The 17101-nt window shown below is 41.5% G+C and overlaps 1 protein-coding gene across 2 annotated transcripts in view; it reads left to right on the plus strand.

Annotated features, from left to right (window-relative positions):
• Window positions 1-649: 649 nt before the first annotated feature.
• The window catches only part of gpm6ab (glycoprotein M6Ab), a 49293-nt gene continuing 32841 nt past the window's right edge, over window positions 650-17101 (plus strand). Inside the window, exon 1 of one of the 2 annotated variants that reach the window (XM_061772066.1) lies at window positions 650-5241. Coding sequence is in view for 1 of the 2 variants with exons in the window: in XM_061772067.1 (XP_061628051.1) it covers window positions 5205-5241 (37 nt within the window). In the remaining variant the exon portion in view is untranslated. The remainder of the gene's footprint in view (window positions 5242-17101) is intronic. The other variant, XM_061772067.1, reaches the window with a different exon arrangement.

Consider the following 17101-nt stretch of genomic DNA (forward strand, 5'->3'; position numbering starts at 1 on the left):
ATAAGGCTGCGGTCTTGACTGGCACTCGCTTTTTCTCCCACTCTGGGCTTTGCTTCTGCAACCAGTCCGCTGTTACCCACTGTTACACTTGCCAGATAATAAGAGGCCACACGCAAAGTCTCTCCAGTTCCAAAGCTCAGGTTCTGCATCAATTCGTCATGGAAATGAAAGACGGACATACCATTGGCCCAGCAGGTATCAGCATATGGACGAGTGGCCTCTACTTGAAGGGGAAGAGCCCAGAATGTGGGGAAAAAAACATGTGCTCATTTAGACAATACATGCATTAATTGTGGTGGCAGCACTTTATACACTCCACTGTGTGTATGTAGTGCTTTCACCTAACATAAATTGACACCTTGCACCACCACTGTGTCGACAACTTCACTAGACATTCAAGTTTGTGCCATTATCAGAAGCTACAGCTTTTCGGATATGCATTATGCAGTGGAGAACCACTTGACGAGCCAACATATCAGCCAAAATACAGTAGGACTGACAGTTTGAAAATATGGATACAAGATACAAGGTCATGTGCACTGAGATTTTAATTGATGATGGAATTGTGTTAAGATGCAGAGTTGGGAACTGTACTTAAGTAGATTTTTCACGTATCTGTTCTTTACTTGATTATTTAAGGGAACTCTGCGCTGAGAATAACCGAGAAGTAAGACTTTTTTTATTATTTTTTTCAATCAGAATCAGTTTTGTTGGCCAAGTATGTTACAAGACACACAAAGAATTTGTGTCCGGTAGTTGGAGCCACTCTATTATGACCACAGACAGCTACTGTGACGAAATATACATTTAGGACATAAAAAAATGTGTGTTGAGAGTCACTGAGCAATGAAAGTCTACCACTAGTGTGGTGATACTGATATAGTGGCAATTGCTAAAATGATGCAGTCCTCAAGCTATTTAGAGCAATTTAAAGTGACTAATAGTGCAATGATCTGGTACAGTGATGATTGCGCAAATGGTGCAGAGAGTTCTCAAACACGAGTGGCCAGTAGTAGTCAGCAACAATATGCAAATAGTGCAGCGTGATAAAACAGTAAGTGTACGAATAAGAAAGATGTGAAAAATTGGCAGCATGTTGCAATAAAATTGTAAGTTAACTGTTCAAGAAGTTAATGGCACGAGGGAAGAAGCTGTTGGAATGTCTCCTGGTTTTAGTTTGCATTGTTTGATAACGTCTACCTGAGGGAAGGAGCTAGAATTGGTGGTGACCAGGATGTGGAGGGCCCAAGAGGATTTTGCGTACCCTTGACTTAGTCCTGCCAAGCGTGCAAGTCCTCAAGAGTGTTTAGGTGGGGACCAATCATTTTTTCCGCAGATTGTTTCAAATGTTCTGTATTACTAGCACATGCTTTGATGCTGACAAAAAAAGTAAACCTCATGAAAATGGGTTGAGAAATGAAGACGTTATGCATTTATTTTTCAATATACATGCATTGCCTTTGATGGGGACGTTGCCTCCACCACGCCTTTTTATTTAGTTTATGTACATAATAAGATTATTGTTCCCAGTATTAAAGGTGCCATATTTTACCAAACCAACAATTTCTAGAATTTGGGATGTTATATTGCCTCTAAGGTTTCTCAGTAAACGTGAAATATGAATTAAAATGCCTGCAATGCTTGGGGCGAACCACATAAGTGTTTTAGGAAGCTAGCTTGTTGAATTCTGGCTCGCTGGCAGTAAATTATGTCATGTTTGAGCATAAACATATTTAAAACCTATGTATTGCCCCACTGCCAAAATAAAACTGTAAAGCTACCAAATTGAATATAGCCATAATTTGCTCATTTTGAATGTTTCACTCCCGCTGTAACGTTCGGTCGTAAATGTGTTTAAAACAAATCTAGCTTTTTTAATTTTTTAACTATTTATGGTGTATATAAAATATAAAATACATTTTCCCCTAAGTGTAAAGTGTTTTCCGTTATCTGGGCAAATATGTCTTGCCGTTTGGCACCCACACACGTTGTGTTGTGAGGCAGTGGCGAAACGGCCGCGATCCGCAGCCCATTGCGAGCGGTTAGAGAAGCCGCTGAAGGTCCAGCACAACAGTGTTAGTGCTGTTAGCCTCACAGTGTCAGGAAAATTCATCCAGGGGACCGGAGCGTGTCGCGTGGCTTTGGCTGCTTATGGACCACCATTCTGTGACCACAGAAGCGTGTTGCCTACTGAATTTCAAAGTCGGGAAAATTGTCCTGGTGTCACAGTTTATGGTCATGAGAGGCTTCTCCCTCTGCAGCCCGTGAAAGTGTCTGATATCTTGGTCACTGGAAAGGAGCCGTAAGAGAAGTAAGGTGGTACATGCATGTTCTCCCCGTGCCTCCGTGGGTTTTTCCTCCCACATCCCAAAAACATGCATGGTAGGTTAATTGAAGACTCTAAATTGCACGTAGGTGTGAATGTGAGTGCGAATGGTTCTTTGTTTTTATGTGCCCTGCGATTGGCTGTCAACCAGTTCAGGGTGTAACCCGCCTCCTGCCCGATGATAGCTGGGATTGGCTCCAGCACTCCCGCGACCCTTGTGAGGATAAGCGGCTCAGGAAATGGATGGATGGATGTTATATGCAAAACATAAAATGAGTCCGTGACATGCTTTAATTTTGACAACTACGCGGTTTGTCGTTTGAAAGCAAAAGCCAATAAAGGCTTGCAAATCTGGTGGATTTGAAATTGCCGTCTTTGTGACGTAGCTTCATCAGTTAATATTCAAATACCTGCCCACATTGTGGTTGGTACCCACCCACACAACTCAGCTGAACAGCCACACATCCTTTCCAGGTTTTAAGCCAGTGCGTTTCAGCCATACAAATATAGTCTATAAGTATACGTTAAGTTTTGTTTTACAAAAATACTTAACTATACTTTTAATTTTTAATGTAACTGTGGATCAAATAGTGAATTTACATTCATTGTCATCAGCAATGATCGTTGTGTGCAGGTTCAATTCAAATGAATGGAATCGGATGACAAGCATAAACTCAAAATATCCCCCTCGCTTTTAATTTTCACCCACGCCCCCTTTCAGCTCACGTTCCCCATTAGTGGGTCAACAATCCAAACCTTGGTGAATTGTGCTTCACAATAACTGTAAGACATTGAAGGTTCCAAACGCAATGTCGCTATCATCACTTGGCCGCCAAACACACAAGAAGCCGTGATATCACCAAGAACCAATCAGAGCAAAGCTCTTTTCCATATGTCAATTGAGAATAAGAGCCATCCAATCAGAGCAAAGCTTCTTTGCATATTTAAATTGATAATAAGAGCCATCCAATCAGAGCAAAGCTTATTTACATATTGAATATTAATGAGAAATCCATTCATCTCAATTATCAGGCGTAAAAGACCAAGAATGGTTTGAAAAAGGGCATCTTGGACATTTCCAACTCAACTTATATTGCAAACCCGATAAAACGACTTCAAAGAATATGAAAAATAAAACAAAATATTCAATTGAATGGGACCTTTGAAAAGCAAATTTCCTTCCATAATATTCTATTTAAATAAACAGCCCTCAAACGTCAATGTGTCGCTTGAGTTGGAATGAACGTTCATCCATTAATTGGCCAGGGGGCGCTACTGTGAATAAATAATTTCCCTAAATACAAGTAAGTGTATTTTTTTTTTCTGATCAGAAATTTGTCGATGTCGCTCTCAAGAAGTCAAACTCATAGGCAGCGTTTGTCTGTGATGTTGTTAACCTAATCAAGTTCTGACGTTGAAGAATTGTTTTCATTGATGAAATGATTTGACCTCAACCATGTCTGAACAGACGGAGGTAGCACTGCTACTGGACCACTATTTGTGGACAGTAATCCATCGTTTATTGTGGGGGTTAGGTTCCGGACCATCCCGCAATAGGGGAAATCCGTGACGTAGCAACCACATATTCTGTTAAAGCTGTATGAACTGCCCAAGATTCTTATACTTTTATCCACACTCCCATTAACCTCTACATACTCTTATAAACACTTTCTATAAACACTCACACGCTGAAACACCTCTTAAACTTAAACATACAGTGATGCACAATAGTACTGTAAAATATGTACATTTGCACATTTTATTCTTTGTAATATGTTTTAATGAATTTTTCTTTTGTTTTTTTACAGTTTTGTTTGAAGCGAGGAAACATTTATTGTACCCCCAAAAAGTATATTTGGCAAATTATGCGCAGTATGAATATGAAAAAAAAAAAAAAAAAAACATCCGCAATGCACTGAATCCACATTGGGCAAACTGTGATATCACGAGGGAGCATTGTACATAGCTATCTGACAAAGCATAAATGAGCCTTCAGAGCCCATTTTCCTTTATTTTCATTCTGGGGCAGAGGCGGATTGTGCCATTAATTTAATTTAGAATAAAATGTGAAAAAGTGAAAATAAATTCCGCTTGACACATTCATGCAAATTTGAACCAACATAAAATGTTTCTTAATTGCTGCATGTGCCACTTTTCCACAAATATTTGTGTATCAAGTTTTTGTGTAATTGTGCTACTCCTACGACTTTCTTAACAAACCATGCAACCGATGCTGATTAAATGTGGTTGAATAAAGATTGAACATGGCAATTCTGTGAACCACAAAATCACAAATTTCCTGGGTAATTTGATTTCAGAAGCAATGCATGGAATAGCACAAAGGCTTAGTATTTTTAGTGTAGCAGTGTTGCAAAAGGCATGTATTATTGAGGCTACTTGAGACCTGTTTTCGTTGCATATGCCATTTTGAAATTATCACAACACTTTTGGATAGGCAGCCTCCTATTGTTTGTGTGCATTAAATGAGAAGGTTTAATCCACTCGCTCATTCGCATTTTTTACATATTTTATATTAGCTGGAAAATTACAATCTTAAGATATTAAAATAAAATAAAACATATTTTTACAATAGAATACACTATATAATACTATATACACTAGTACTGTATTTCTACATAGAGAGGTAGATATGGTGATAGGTCCTAAGATACTAGGATGCAAGAAGCCCAGATGAGGAGAGACAGTGTTGAAAGAAGGACTCTCTGATCCTCCATCATCTGCAGGAAGGGGAAAACACATACGCGCGTGCACACACAGACTCCCACATACACGCACGAGCGCACTGTGCTGAGCACTAGCAAGGAGCTTTAAACCGTTTCACCCGATACCAAGACAAAGGAACACTAACCCCACGACAATGGAGGAAAACATGGATGAATCACAAAGCCAGAAAGGTAGGATATGAGTGATATATATTAATTTGATCTTATCTCTGTGCCATTCTTTCATTGTTCCTTTCATCCATCCTTCCAAGTGGCTTTTTCGGTTGTGGGCAGACTCAGCATACATGTACTGCATCTAGAGAAAAACATATGTACCGTATATATATTTTGATAGTCAAAAAGGTTTTGTACCAATATGACTTTTACTCTGAAACTGTCTTTCTCGTTATTTACTAGGGACTATTATCATCGAGTGACTGCTCTTGATTATTCGGCAGAACATACGGCCATATTCTGTTCTGTGTCTTTTGATGAATGGATAATGAAGCAGATTGAGGATGAGATGAAATGGCAGACTCTGGTGGGATGATATTTTGCTTCGGAAGGCTGGATGGACAGATGGATGGATGGTTCTTCACATCCATCCATTGTTGGATGAATGGATGGGTGGATGAAGGAGGTAGGAGTGGATAGCGAAGGAAAAAAATGTTAAAACAAAGTGGAGGAGTGAATAAGGACTCTATTGGGGCTTTCCTTGTTAGACTCTATTGTTGGCGCTTCACGCTTGTCTGAGCGCCTTTTCCTCATCTCTCTCTACATGTCTCCCGTTTTCGGCTGTCTGTGTCCCTCTCCCCTGCCTTCCCTCCATTTTCTATGTCTATTCTTTGAAAGCCCTCTCACTGGTTTACATCAGCATGTGTGACTGGTTATCAGTTTTCAACTGGATTTGCTGGGTTTATCTGTCTATCCCTACAGTATGTTGCTGCAGGTCTCTGTTTTCATTGTATTTTCCCATCACCCTGCTCCTAATCATAATTCCCTCCCTCTCTACCATTTAACATCCATTTTGTTTTCTTATTTTGACCTTTTTTTTAATCACAGGGCTTATTTAGCTCATCATTATTCCATCTGAGTCTTGTTGTCGTGTGTCAAAATGGGCGTGTCCATTTTCTTTCGAGCATCCCGAGCTTGAAACATAACAGATTCGGCTTACACAGATTAAACCAATGACTAAAATGATTTTTGGTTTGAATTAGTATTATTTGAGTTACATTTAACATTGCACTGAAGTTAATACCACTGAATCCAGAGAAACATTGTCATTGTTTGTTCCATAGATTTCTTGATTCGTTTTTTTCTGGAAGGAATTTGTTTTGCCGATCCTTGTTCTGTCACTCTGCCCTGTCCTTGATATTGTTCATTTTTGTCGAACTTGGAACACAATTAAACCCTAGCCATATATATTTGGCCTGGCCTCCGCCCACATGAGACCCCCTCCCTCCCTCCCTCCCCCAGCACGGCAGACTGAATCATGTTCAACCGCATATTAACTACAGCCAAACAGAATTTTAAAAAGCATCACGATCATTTTGTAATAATATTATTTGGTAATAATTAGAATTTAATGAGACTGTAAATCATTTGTGGCACCAGCCTAATGATGTTTCGTTTTTCCTCACACATTTTATGCTCCACCTGTTTGCCATTTTCATTTGGTCTCCACTCTTTCTTATCCTTGTGTCTTGAAATCCAAGATGGAGGAGGAGAATGTACAATGTGCCACTGCACCTCCTACAACAATATACAGTAGCTAGTCTTTTTTTTAGGTGTATAAACTCCCCACCCCCAATCTATTGGACTGTTTTAACTTCAAGTGGACTGCGGGAAGCAGATTCCCCCCCCCCCCCCCCCCCCCCCTATATTTTTCCCCAGCCCATCTGGCATTTGCCAGACTGCTGGTTTGAATGCTCCCTTGATTAGTATTGTTTTCACCTTCTCTCCATTATTGCATTATTCTTCTGTAATTTGACTGTCCATGGACTCACGATAATCTGTCTCCTATGGATTCTTTGTAAACACAAGCAAAACAGATTGATTCATAATTTTTAATGCATTATATGTTTGCTCTTTCTGTGAGGGTTTGTATAGAGAATGACAATATGGGGTTTAACAAATTGCTTAATATTTATTACTATCCTATAATCACATAATATATACATGTTAACATGTCCATGAATGCTAAGAGGACAGACCATTGAATTACTCCTGTTGCACTGCTTCTGGTGTTGGACAACTGAATGTGAATTTAAAAAAATTGATGATGATCAAATGTTTCTGCAATAGTATTTGGTTGATGCGACTAAAAAACATTGTCATGTTTCAGTTCTGAAATGAAGTTATTAAAGGTATGAATGAGAACGTGACAGAAAATAAACGATGATTATTGTATTTACTTGTTGCCCTGTAGAGAAGATACTGTCAAACCTCTGCGTATACACAAGTACACTGATGGTTCATGGCAATACAATTCTCCCTTCACATTATTTTACGCATTTTCTTTCAAATTTGATCATCCAAATGAAGGGGCAGAGTGCATCATCTTAGTGTGACATAAAATTAAGCGCACTCTGACTAAATAAATGATAGTTTGGACCATTAGGTCCAGAAAAAGTTTCACAAAATAAGGCATTTTCAAGGTACTTGAACATATTTGGACAACTTCCATAATTACAAATAATTGTGCTTCTACTAATAACAGAGGGAAATCCAGTTAATGACTGCCTGTGTTGAGGCCATGGACATTTTTCTATGTGGGCTCCAACAATGACCTGACTGATGTCCTAAATATGTTCTACTGAAGATCTGAAAGAACATTCCACGTTCACCACTTTTGATTGCCCTAACTGCTTTAACCATTCAAGAATAGTATGTAACTCAGCTGTTTAAGCAACACAAGATCAGGAAGGCAACTGGTCCAGATGGTGTTACAAACTCTTGCCTGAAAGTCTGCGCTGATCAACTGGCTCCAATTTTCACTCAGATCTTAAACATTTTTCTGGAACAGGACGAGGTAGGAACCCACTTCAAACGCTCTAACAGCCCAGTTTTCTAGAAACCTGCCATTTCAGGACTGAATATCTACAGGTCTGTCATTCTAACATCTGTGGTCATAAAGTCCTAAATACACCTTGTGTTCGACCACCTGAAGAGCATCAGAGAACCCATGCTGGGCCCTTTGCAGTTTCCCTACTGGGCAAATAGGTCACTGGCTGATGCAGTCAAAATGCATTGACCCTGTGTCTCACCCGAGGTCCGCTGGGATAGGCTCAAACTCACCAGCGACCGTAACGAGGATAAGCAGGATAGAAAATGGATGGATAATTTTGCACATTTTGCACTCTTCTGTTGGTGAGCAGTATTATTCTTAATGACTTTCTGCACTTTGTATATTTGTTGTTATATATGTATGATGAATGAGGAAAATGAGAGAGAAGGGAGAGTAGAAGAGGCAAGTGTGGTGGACCAGGAAGTGGCAATGATTAGTAAGGGGGAAGTTAGAAAGGCATTAAAGAGGATGAAAAATGGAAAGGCAGTTGGTCCTGATGACATTCCTGTGGAGGTATGGAAGCATCTAGGAGAGGTGGCTGTGGAGTTTTTGACCAGCTTGTTCAATAGAATTCTAGCGTGTGAGAAGATGCCTGAGGAATGGAGGAAAAGTGTGCTGGTGCCCATTATTAAGAACAAGGGTTATGTGCAAAGCTGTGGGAACTATAGATGAATAAAGTTGATGAGCCACACAATGAAGTTATTGGAAAGAGTAGTGGAGGATAGACTCAGGACAGAAGTGAGTATTTGCGAGCAACAGTATGGTTTCATGCCTAGAAAGAGTACCACAGATGCATTATTTGCCTTGAGGATGTTGATGGAAAAGTACAGAGAAGGTCAGAAGGAGCTACATTGTGTCTTTGTAGATCTAGAGAAAGCCTATGACAGAGTACCCAGAGAGGAACTGTTGTACTGCATGCGGAAGTCTGGATTGGCAGAGAAGTATGTTAGAATAATACAGGACATGTACGAGGGCAGCAGAACAGTGGTGAGGTGTGCTGTCGGTGTGACAGACAAATTTAAGGTGGAGGTGGGACTGCATCAGGGATCAGCCCTGAGCCCCTTCCTGTTTGCAGTGGTGATGGATAGGCTGACAGATGAGGTTAGACTGGACCATGATGTTTGCAGATGACATTGCAATCTGCAGTGAAAGCAGGGAGCAGGTGGCGGAACAGTTAGAAAGATGGAGGCATGCACTGGAAAGCAGAGGAATGAAGATTAGCCGAAGTAAAACAGAATATATGTGCATGAATGAGAGGGGTGGTAGGGGAAGAGTGAGGCTACAGGGAGAAGAGATAACAAGGGTGGAGGATTTTAAATACTTGGGGTCAACAGTCCAGAGCAATGGTGAGTGTGGTCAGGAAGTGAAGAAACGGGTCCAAGCAGGTTGGAACGGGTGAAGGAAGGTGTCAGGTGTGTTATGTGACAGAAGAGTCTCTGCTCAGATGAAGGGCAAAGTTTATAAAACAGTGGTGAGGCAAGCAATGATGTACGGATTAGAGACAGTGGCACTGAATAGACAACAGGAAGCAGAGCTTGAGATGGTGGAAATGAAAATGTTGAGGTTTGCTCTCGGAGTGACCAGGTTGGATAAAATTAGAAATAAGCTCATCAGAGGGACAGCCAAGGTTCGATGTTTTGGAGACAAAGTTCGAGAGAGCAGACTTCGATGGTTTGGACACGTCCAGATTAGAAATAATGAGTATATTGGTAGAAGGATGCTGAGGATGGAGCTGCCAGGCAAGAGAGCTAGAGGAAGAAGGTTGATGGATGTCGTGAGGGAAGACAAGAGGGCAGTTGGTGTTCGAGAGGAGGATGCAGGAGATAGGCTTACATGGAAAAGGATGACACGCTGTGGCGACCCCTAAAGGGACAAGCCGAAAGGAAAATAATAATAATATATATATATGTATATACATATATATATACATATATATGTGTGTATATATATGTGTGTATATACGTATATCTGTGTATATATACGTATATATGTATATGTATATACGTATATATATGTGAGTATATATATATATATATATATATACATATATATATGTGTATATATATATGTACGTATATTTGTGTATATATATATATATATGTATGTATATATATATATATATATACGTATATTTTATGTGCATTGCTTTTGCCAGAGTAATAGATTGAGTTGATCATAGACTATAAACAGTCTGTCGGGCCCGCAACCCGAGTGAGGATAAGCGGAATGGAAGATGAATGAATGAATTGTCTGTAGGTGTGAGTGTGAATGATTTTTTTTGTCTATTTGTACCTTGTGATGAGCTCGCAGCCAGTTCAGGGTGCACCCCGCCCCTCGCCCAAAATCAGATGGGATGGGCTCCAGCACACCTGCAACCCTAGTGAGGATAAGCAGTACATAGAATGGATGGATGGATAATAATAATCATAGGAAGGAAAGAGAAAACTACAAAAAAACAACAATGATATTAGGAGTTGTAATAGGCCCCAGCACACTCGCAAGCCTAGTGAGGATAGACTTACCTGAAATATAATTCAAACACTCAGGGAACTTAAGACACTTCAGACATGTCATGTCGCTGGAAAAACAAATATGGAAGACATTAAGCACCTAAAACCACCTTGACAAAGGATTTTAGGGACAATTAAGGATGAGTTGTTAACTATGATGGTGCCAGAAAGGCTGGTGGTTTAAACAGGGAATCATTTGTGGTCATTTCACTTGTAATAAATTAATTCTGTGACCAGTTTGCGTGAGTACTCAGTTCAGTCTGTAAAAAAGTTGCCGAGATGTACAAATGAAAGTGGACCTTGTATATAATCCTCATATCCATTTCATTATTATGACCACTAATAGTGAAAAACTTAATGGAGAGAAGAAGTAGTCAATATAAATCGATTTAGCACACTCACAGCGGATGAGTGTTGGCAGGGTGGGGTGAGAGTGGGAACCAAATACTGGAGGGGAAAACAGCACAGGAGAAAGACAAGCACAGCGCAGATTCCCTGTTTGTGTCTATGAATGTGATTTTATTATCGAAACTAAAAAAGTGAAAAATACTTAGCGAAACAGTTAAAACTGGATTAAAAACAGTAAACTAATTCAGATAAGAGTTTTTTCCACACTGCAATAATGTTAGTGTCACCACTATCATATAATAATAAAATCTTTAAAAATGTACTATTCTATATCTATGATTTTTATTCCTATAAAGTCACAGTGGTTGCTGTCAAAGAATACTCAAGGTGAGGAGAAGGAGGTGGATGCAATAATAATATGAGGATTATGTCATCATAACAGACAGGGTGACTCTATGTTCCAAGGGGGATAAATTAATGTTCCCTTTACAAAAGAAAAATAATAATCGTGTTCTTTGATTTGTACCCAATTTTTAAATTCACAATAATATATTATTCAATATAGTAGTTTATTCAATTTATATCTTTGTTGGCTACAGTAGCCCAGTCCATAATGACTTGGGCTCGGGACCATAGGGTCAATCTGCGTATCCTGCTGCAGACAAAAAGAAAACTGCAACTAGTTGCTGGAGAGAGCCTGGAAAAGCACCAAACTTGACTCACTTTGATTTATCTCTTTATGTGTATCTCTGCATCCTCTGGGTCCTGTGTGGTGTAATGGATGTAACCTAATATTTAAAACTGAGAAAATGTCATTTTCAATCAGGGATTAAAATTAATAATCAATAAAAATTTGAATTAGAAATTGTATGAAAAGTTACATTTGATTAAATCTAGGATTCAATATATTCGAACATATTCCAACAAACAAACAACAATATCACATTTAACTGCATTGAAAAATTCCAAGAAATATTTACACATATTTCAACTTGATGATCCTGACATAAAGTCATCTGATGCTTTATGTCTGCATTGCTTATTTTTTTTGAGACAGCCATAAATATATTCTCTATAGACGGGTATACTCTAATTAATTCAACCCCCAAGTAAAAACTTCAATATATAATAAACTTTGAATAAATTGACATTTTAAAAAAATAATGTCACTTTCAGTATAATTTTAGTAAATTTGACGTACCAGTTCATTCAGGCGGCACGGTGTCCGACTGGTTAGAGTGTCAGCCTCACAGTTCTGAGGACCCAGGTTCAATCCCCGGCCCCGCCTGTGTGGAGTTTGCATGTTTTCCTCTGCCTGCGTGGGTTTTCTCCGGGCACTCCGGTTTCATTAATTGGAGACTCTAAATTGCCCGTAGGTGTGAATGTGAGTGCGGATGGTTGTTTGTTTCTATGTGCCCTGCGATTGGCTGGCAACCAGTTCAGGGTGTACCCCGCCTCCTGCCCGATGACAGCTGGGATAGGGTCCAGCACGCCCGCGACCCTAGTGAGGAGAAGCGGCTCAGAAAATGGATGGATGGATGGATAGTTCATTCACCCATCCATCCCTTTTCTCCCGCTGAGCCGGAGTTGAGTCGTGGGGTTAGCAGCTTAGCAAGGAAGCCCAAACTTCCCTCTCCCCAGCCACTTTGTCCAGCTCTTCCATGGGGATACCAAACCGCTCCCAGGCCAGCACGGAGATGTAGTCTCTCCAGCGTGTACTTGGTTGTCCCCGAGCCACCCTGAAACACCTCACCAAGGAGGCGTCCTGAGGGCATTCTAATCAGAGGCCCTAGCCATTTCACCTGGCTCCTCTCAATGCGGAGGAGCAGCGGCTCGACTCTTTCACCCAATCTCTAAGGGAGAGCCCGGACACCCTGCGGAGGAAGCTCATTTCGACCCCGTGTATCCACGACCCACAGCTCGTGACCAGAGGTGAGGGTAGGAACGTAAATCAACCGGTAAATCGATTAATGCAATTAATTTATTTTTACACTCAAAGTAAATGATTAAAACACAGAGAATTGGTGACCTATTATACATCTTGTGTCCAGCAAGTAAATCTTTTTAATTGACTATGTAACTATGTTTACAGTATGCTACAATGGATATAAAAAGTTGACATAGCCCTGTCCAAATGCTAGGATTTTGTGATAATAAAAAACAATCAGGCGGCACGGTGGACGACTGGTTAGAGCATCAGCCTCATAATTCTGAGGACCGGGGTTCAATCCCCGGCCCCGCCTGTGTGGAGTTTGCATGTTCTCCCCGTGCCTGCGTGGGTTTTCTCCGGCCACTCCGGTTTCCACCCACATCCCAAAAACATGCATGAATTGGAGTCCGTAGGTGTGAATGTGAGTGCGAATGGTTGTTTGTTTGTATGTGTACAAACGGGTGTACCCCGCCTCCTGCCCGATGATAGCTGGGATAGGCTCCAGCACGCCGGCGACCCTAGTGAGGAGAAGCGGCTCAGAAAATGGATGGATGGATAAAAACAAATCATCAAATCATTTCAAAACTTTTGGGAACTTTGTGACCTATAACCTGTAGAACTCAATTGAAAAAATAAAATATTTTAGAGAATATCAGTAAAAATAAATAACTGAGGTAATTTGGTTGCATAAGTGTGCATACCCTATTATAACTGTGGATGTGGCTGTGTTCAGAATTATCCAATCACATTCAAACTCGTGTTTAATGGGAGTGAGCCCACACCTACCAACATTTAAAAGTGCCTCTGATTAACTCCAAATAATTTTCAGCTGTTATAGTAGGCTTTTGCTGACGTTTTTGTAGTCACATCTTATAGCAGTAGCCCTGGTCTGCAGAGACCTTCCACAGCATCAGGGGGATTTTGTTGCTAAGAGGTATCAATCAGGGAAGGATACAATGAATAGAATGAATTTCCAAAACATTCAATTTACCATCAACCACAGTAAAGACAGTACGGTGGCCTGGAAGTGCAAAACAATATAATAAATTGTGAAACACTTTTATATTTCAGAAAATAAATTAACAAAAGCCAAAACACAATTACATTATTAGAAAACAACTGAACAAAAGCCATTTTGTAGGGCAAAGAGCCGAGATTAGTCAGGTGAATAGTTGGAAGCAGAGTCTGAAGCATCACCAAGATGCCGGCATGCTTCCCTCTTATGCATTGTCTACAACAGGCCCCACAGAGTGGAGCTGCTCCCCCGGTTATAACAGTATGTCCCAAGATCTCTGTGGATTTGTAAAAGTTGGCAAAAAAACAAAGGTCCAAAGTACACTGCCTGATGTATAGCAAGTCCTACCTTGTGTAAGTGACTGACGAAGGGTTACCAAAAATGAAAAAAAACTATTCCAGTATCAATGCTGTACCTCCTCATAAACAAAGAAACACCCTCATGTTTATGGAGTGTATACAGCCATTTATGCTTAGCATGCCCCGGTTTTTACCAGGTCACTGGGTCTTGCCTGCTTATCAAACCCAAATATGGAAATATGAGAAGGATTATAACATGGCTGAACTCGAGAACATGCAATGACAAACACCTGCACACACATTCTGTGTTTGATAAAACTGCATTAATATACATAGATATTTCTGGTTACAGACATATTTAGGCAATGGAAAGATGCTGCAAAAAAAAATCCACACATGCTCATAACACATTTATAACAGACTATCAAATGTCTCCACCATCTGCCTCAGAACTGCCTCACTAATGGGACAAAAAAATCATAGTCTTTACTCAAATAATGGCTGAATGGATGTTATGCAAATATTTTTTATATAAATATGCTCCATTGTAATTAACATCTTATATCCAGCCATTCAGTACAAATTGTTTATGTACAATGTACATGTACACCTTAATGGCTCTTATTTTGACATGAAACATTGTCTCTTGATATTTGCAAAATACACCACTAAGGAAATTGACATGATTTGTGCCTGTGAGTCTGTGTAGGAAAATGTGTATTAGTATTGCTGTAATGCTTGCCGAGCTGCACTGTTGCCATAACAACGCTAGAGGCAAAGTGGGTCAGCGGGCTCCTGCCACACCCCTGCTTGCATGGCAACATGGCTGGTCAATTAAACATGAGCAGTAGGATGACTCACACAAATGAAAACACAGGTCTTTTCTAAGAACTCGGGAGATGTTGATATTGTTTTCAATATATCTTATTTTTGCATATATGTATACAGGCTGTTTATCTGTGTGTGCAGGCGTGGTTCTTTAGCTTTACATTTTGAAACTACTATTACTGAAGACCCCTCCATGAGCCGTCACCTTTTCGTGGTGGAGGGGTTTGTGTGTCCCAATGACCCTAGGAGCCAGCTTGTCTGGGGCTTCACGCCCCTGGCAGGGTCACCCATGGGAAAACAGGTCCTAGCGGAGGGACCAGACAAAGGACGATTCCAAAAACCCCTATGATAAATACAATAAATGGACATCGTGGAGATGCAGCATACTCATTAGCCATTAATATTATTATTGTTATTTATTCTATTCGCGGCCAACCAAACGAATTTATATCGCAATGGACTGTGTTTTGTGTGTGGTATCACTATGTATACCGTGGAAAAGTGTAGTCACAGAACATCACGCTTGTAGGAATTATTGACAAATTAATTTTGCTATGAATATGTACAATGGTTGAGGTTTCCTCTGGAGCCAGGCCTGGAGGTGGGGGTCGAAGGCGAGCGCCTGGTGGCCGGGCCTGCACCCATGGGGCCTGGCCGGGCACAGCCCGAAAGGATAACGTGGGTCCCCCTTCCCATGGGCTCACCACCTGTGTGAGGGGCCATAGAGGTTGGGTGCAGTGTGAGTTGGGCAGTGGCCGAAGGCGGGGACCTTAGCGATCCGATCCCCGGCTACAGAAGCTGGCTCTAGGGAGGTGGAATGTCACCTCTCTGGCTGGGATGGAGCCCAAGTTGGTGTGTGAGGTTAAGAAGTTCCGACTAGATATAGACACACATGGCTTGGTCTCTGGTACCAGTCCTCTTGAGAGGGGTTGGACTCTCTTCCACTATGGAGCTGCCCATGGTGAGAGGCGCCAAGCAGGTGTGGGTATACTTATTGCCCCCCGACTCGGCGCCTGTACGTTGGGGTTCACCCCGGTGGACGAGATGGTAGCCTCGCCAAGCTTTGACGGTTGCTGAGGCAAAAACCTGGACATGGGCGGAGTTTGGTGAGGCCATGGAGAACGATTTCCGGACAGCTTTGAGGAAATTCTGGTCCACCATCTGGCATCTCAGGAGGGGGAAGCAGTGCACCATCAACACTGTGTATAGTGAGGATGGGGCACTGCGGTGGACTGTCCTATCTCTGGGGTTGAGGTCACTTAGATGGTGGCAAGGCCCCGGGAGTGGATAAGATTCGACCAGAGTTCCTAAAGGCACTGGATGTTGTGGGGCTTTCCTGGTTGATACGCCTCTGCAACATCGTGTGGATATCGGGGAAGTTGCCTCTGGATTGGCAGACTGGGGTGGTACTACAGGGGGATAACTCTCCTCAGCCTCCCTGGTAAGGTCTATTCAGGGGTGCTGGAGAAGAGGGTCCGTTGGGAAGTCGAATCTCAGATTCAGGAGGAGCAGTGTGGCTTTCGTCCTGGCCGAGGAACAGTGGACCAGCTCTACACCCTCGGCAGGGTCCTCAAGGGTGCAAGGGAGTTCGCCCAACAGGTCTACAGGTTTGTGTTCTGTGGACTTAGAGAAGGCATTTGACCGAATTTGGTCCACATTGCTGGCAGTAAGTCGGACTTGTTTTCAGTGAGGGTTGGACTCCACCAAGGCTGCCCTTTGTCACCGATTCTGATCATAACCTTTATGGACAGAATTTCTCGGCGCAGCCGAGGCGTAGAGAGGATCTGGTTTGGTGGCCTCAGTATTGCATCTCTGCTTTTTGCAGACCATGTGGTTCTGTTGACCTCATCAAGCAGTGATCTTCAACTCTCTCTGGCACGGTTCGCAACCGAGTGTGAAGTGGCTGGGATGAGAATCAGCACCTCCAAATCTGAGACCATGGTCATCATTTAGAAAAGGGTGGAGTGCCCTCTCCAGGTCGGAAATGAGATCCTGCCCCAAGTGGAGGTGTTCAAGTATCTAGGAGTCTTGTTAATGAGTGAGGGAAGAATGGAA

This window comes from Phyllopteryx taeniolatus, chromosome 4 (genome assembly GCF_024500385.1).
Source record: "Phyllopteryx taeniolatus isolate TA_2022b chromosome 4, UOR_Ptae_1.2, whole genome shotgun sequence".
Classification (NCBI taxonomy): Eukaryota; Metazoa; Chordata; class Actinopteri; order Syngnathiformes; family Syngnathidae; genus Phyllopteryx; species Phyllopteryx taeniolatus.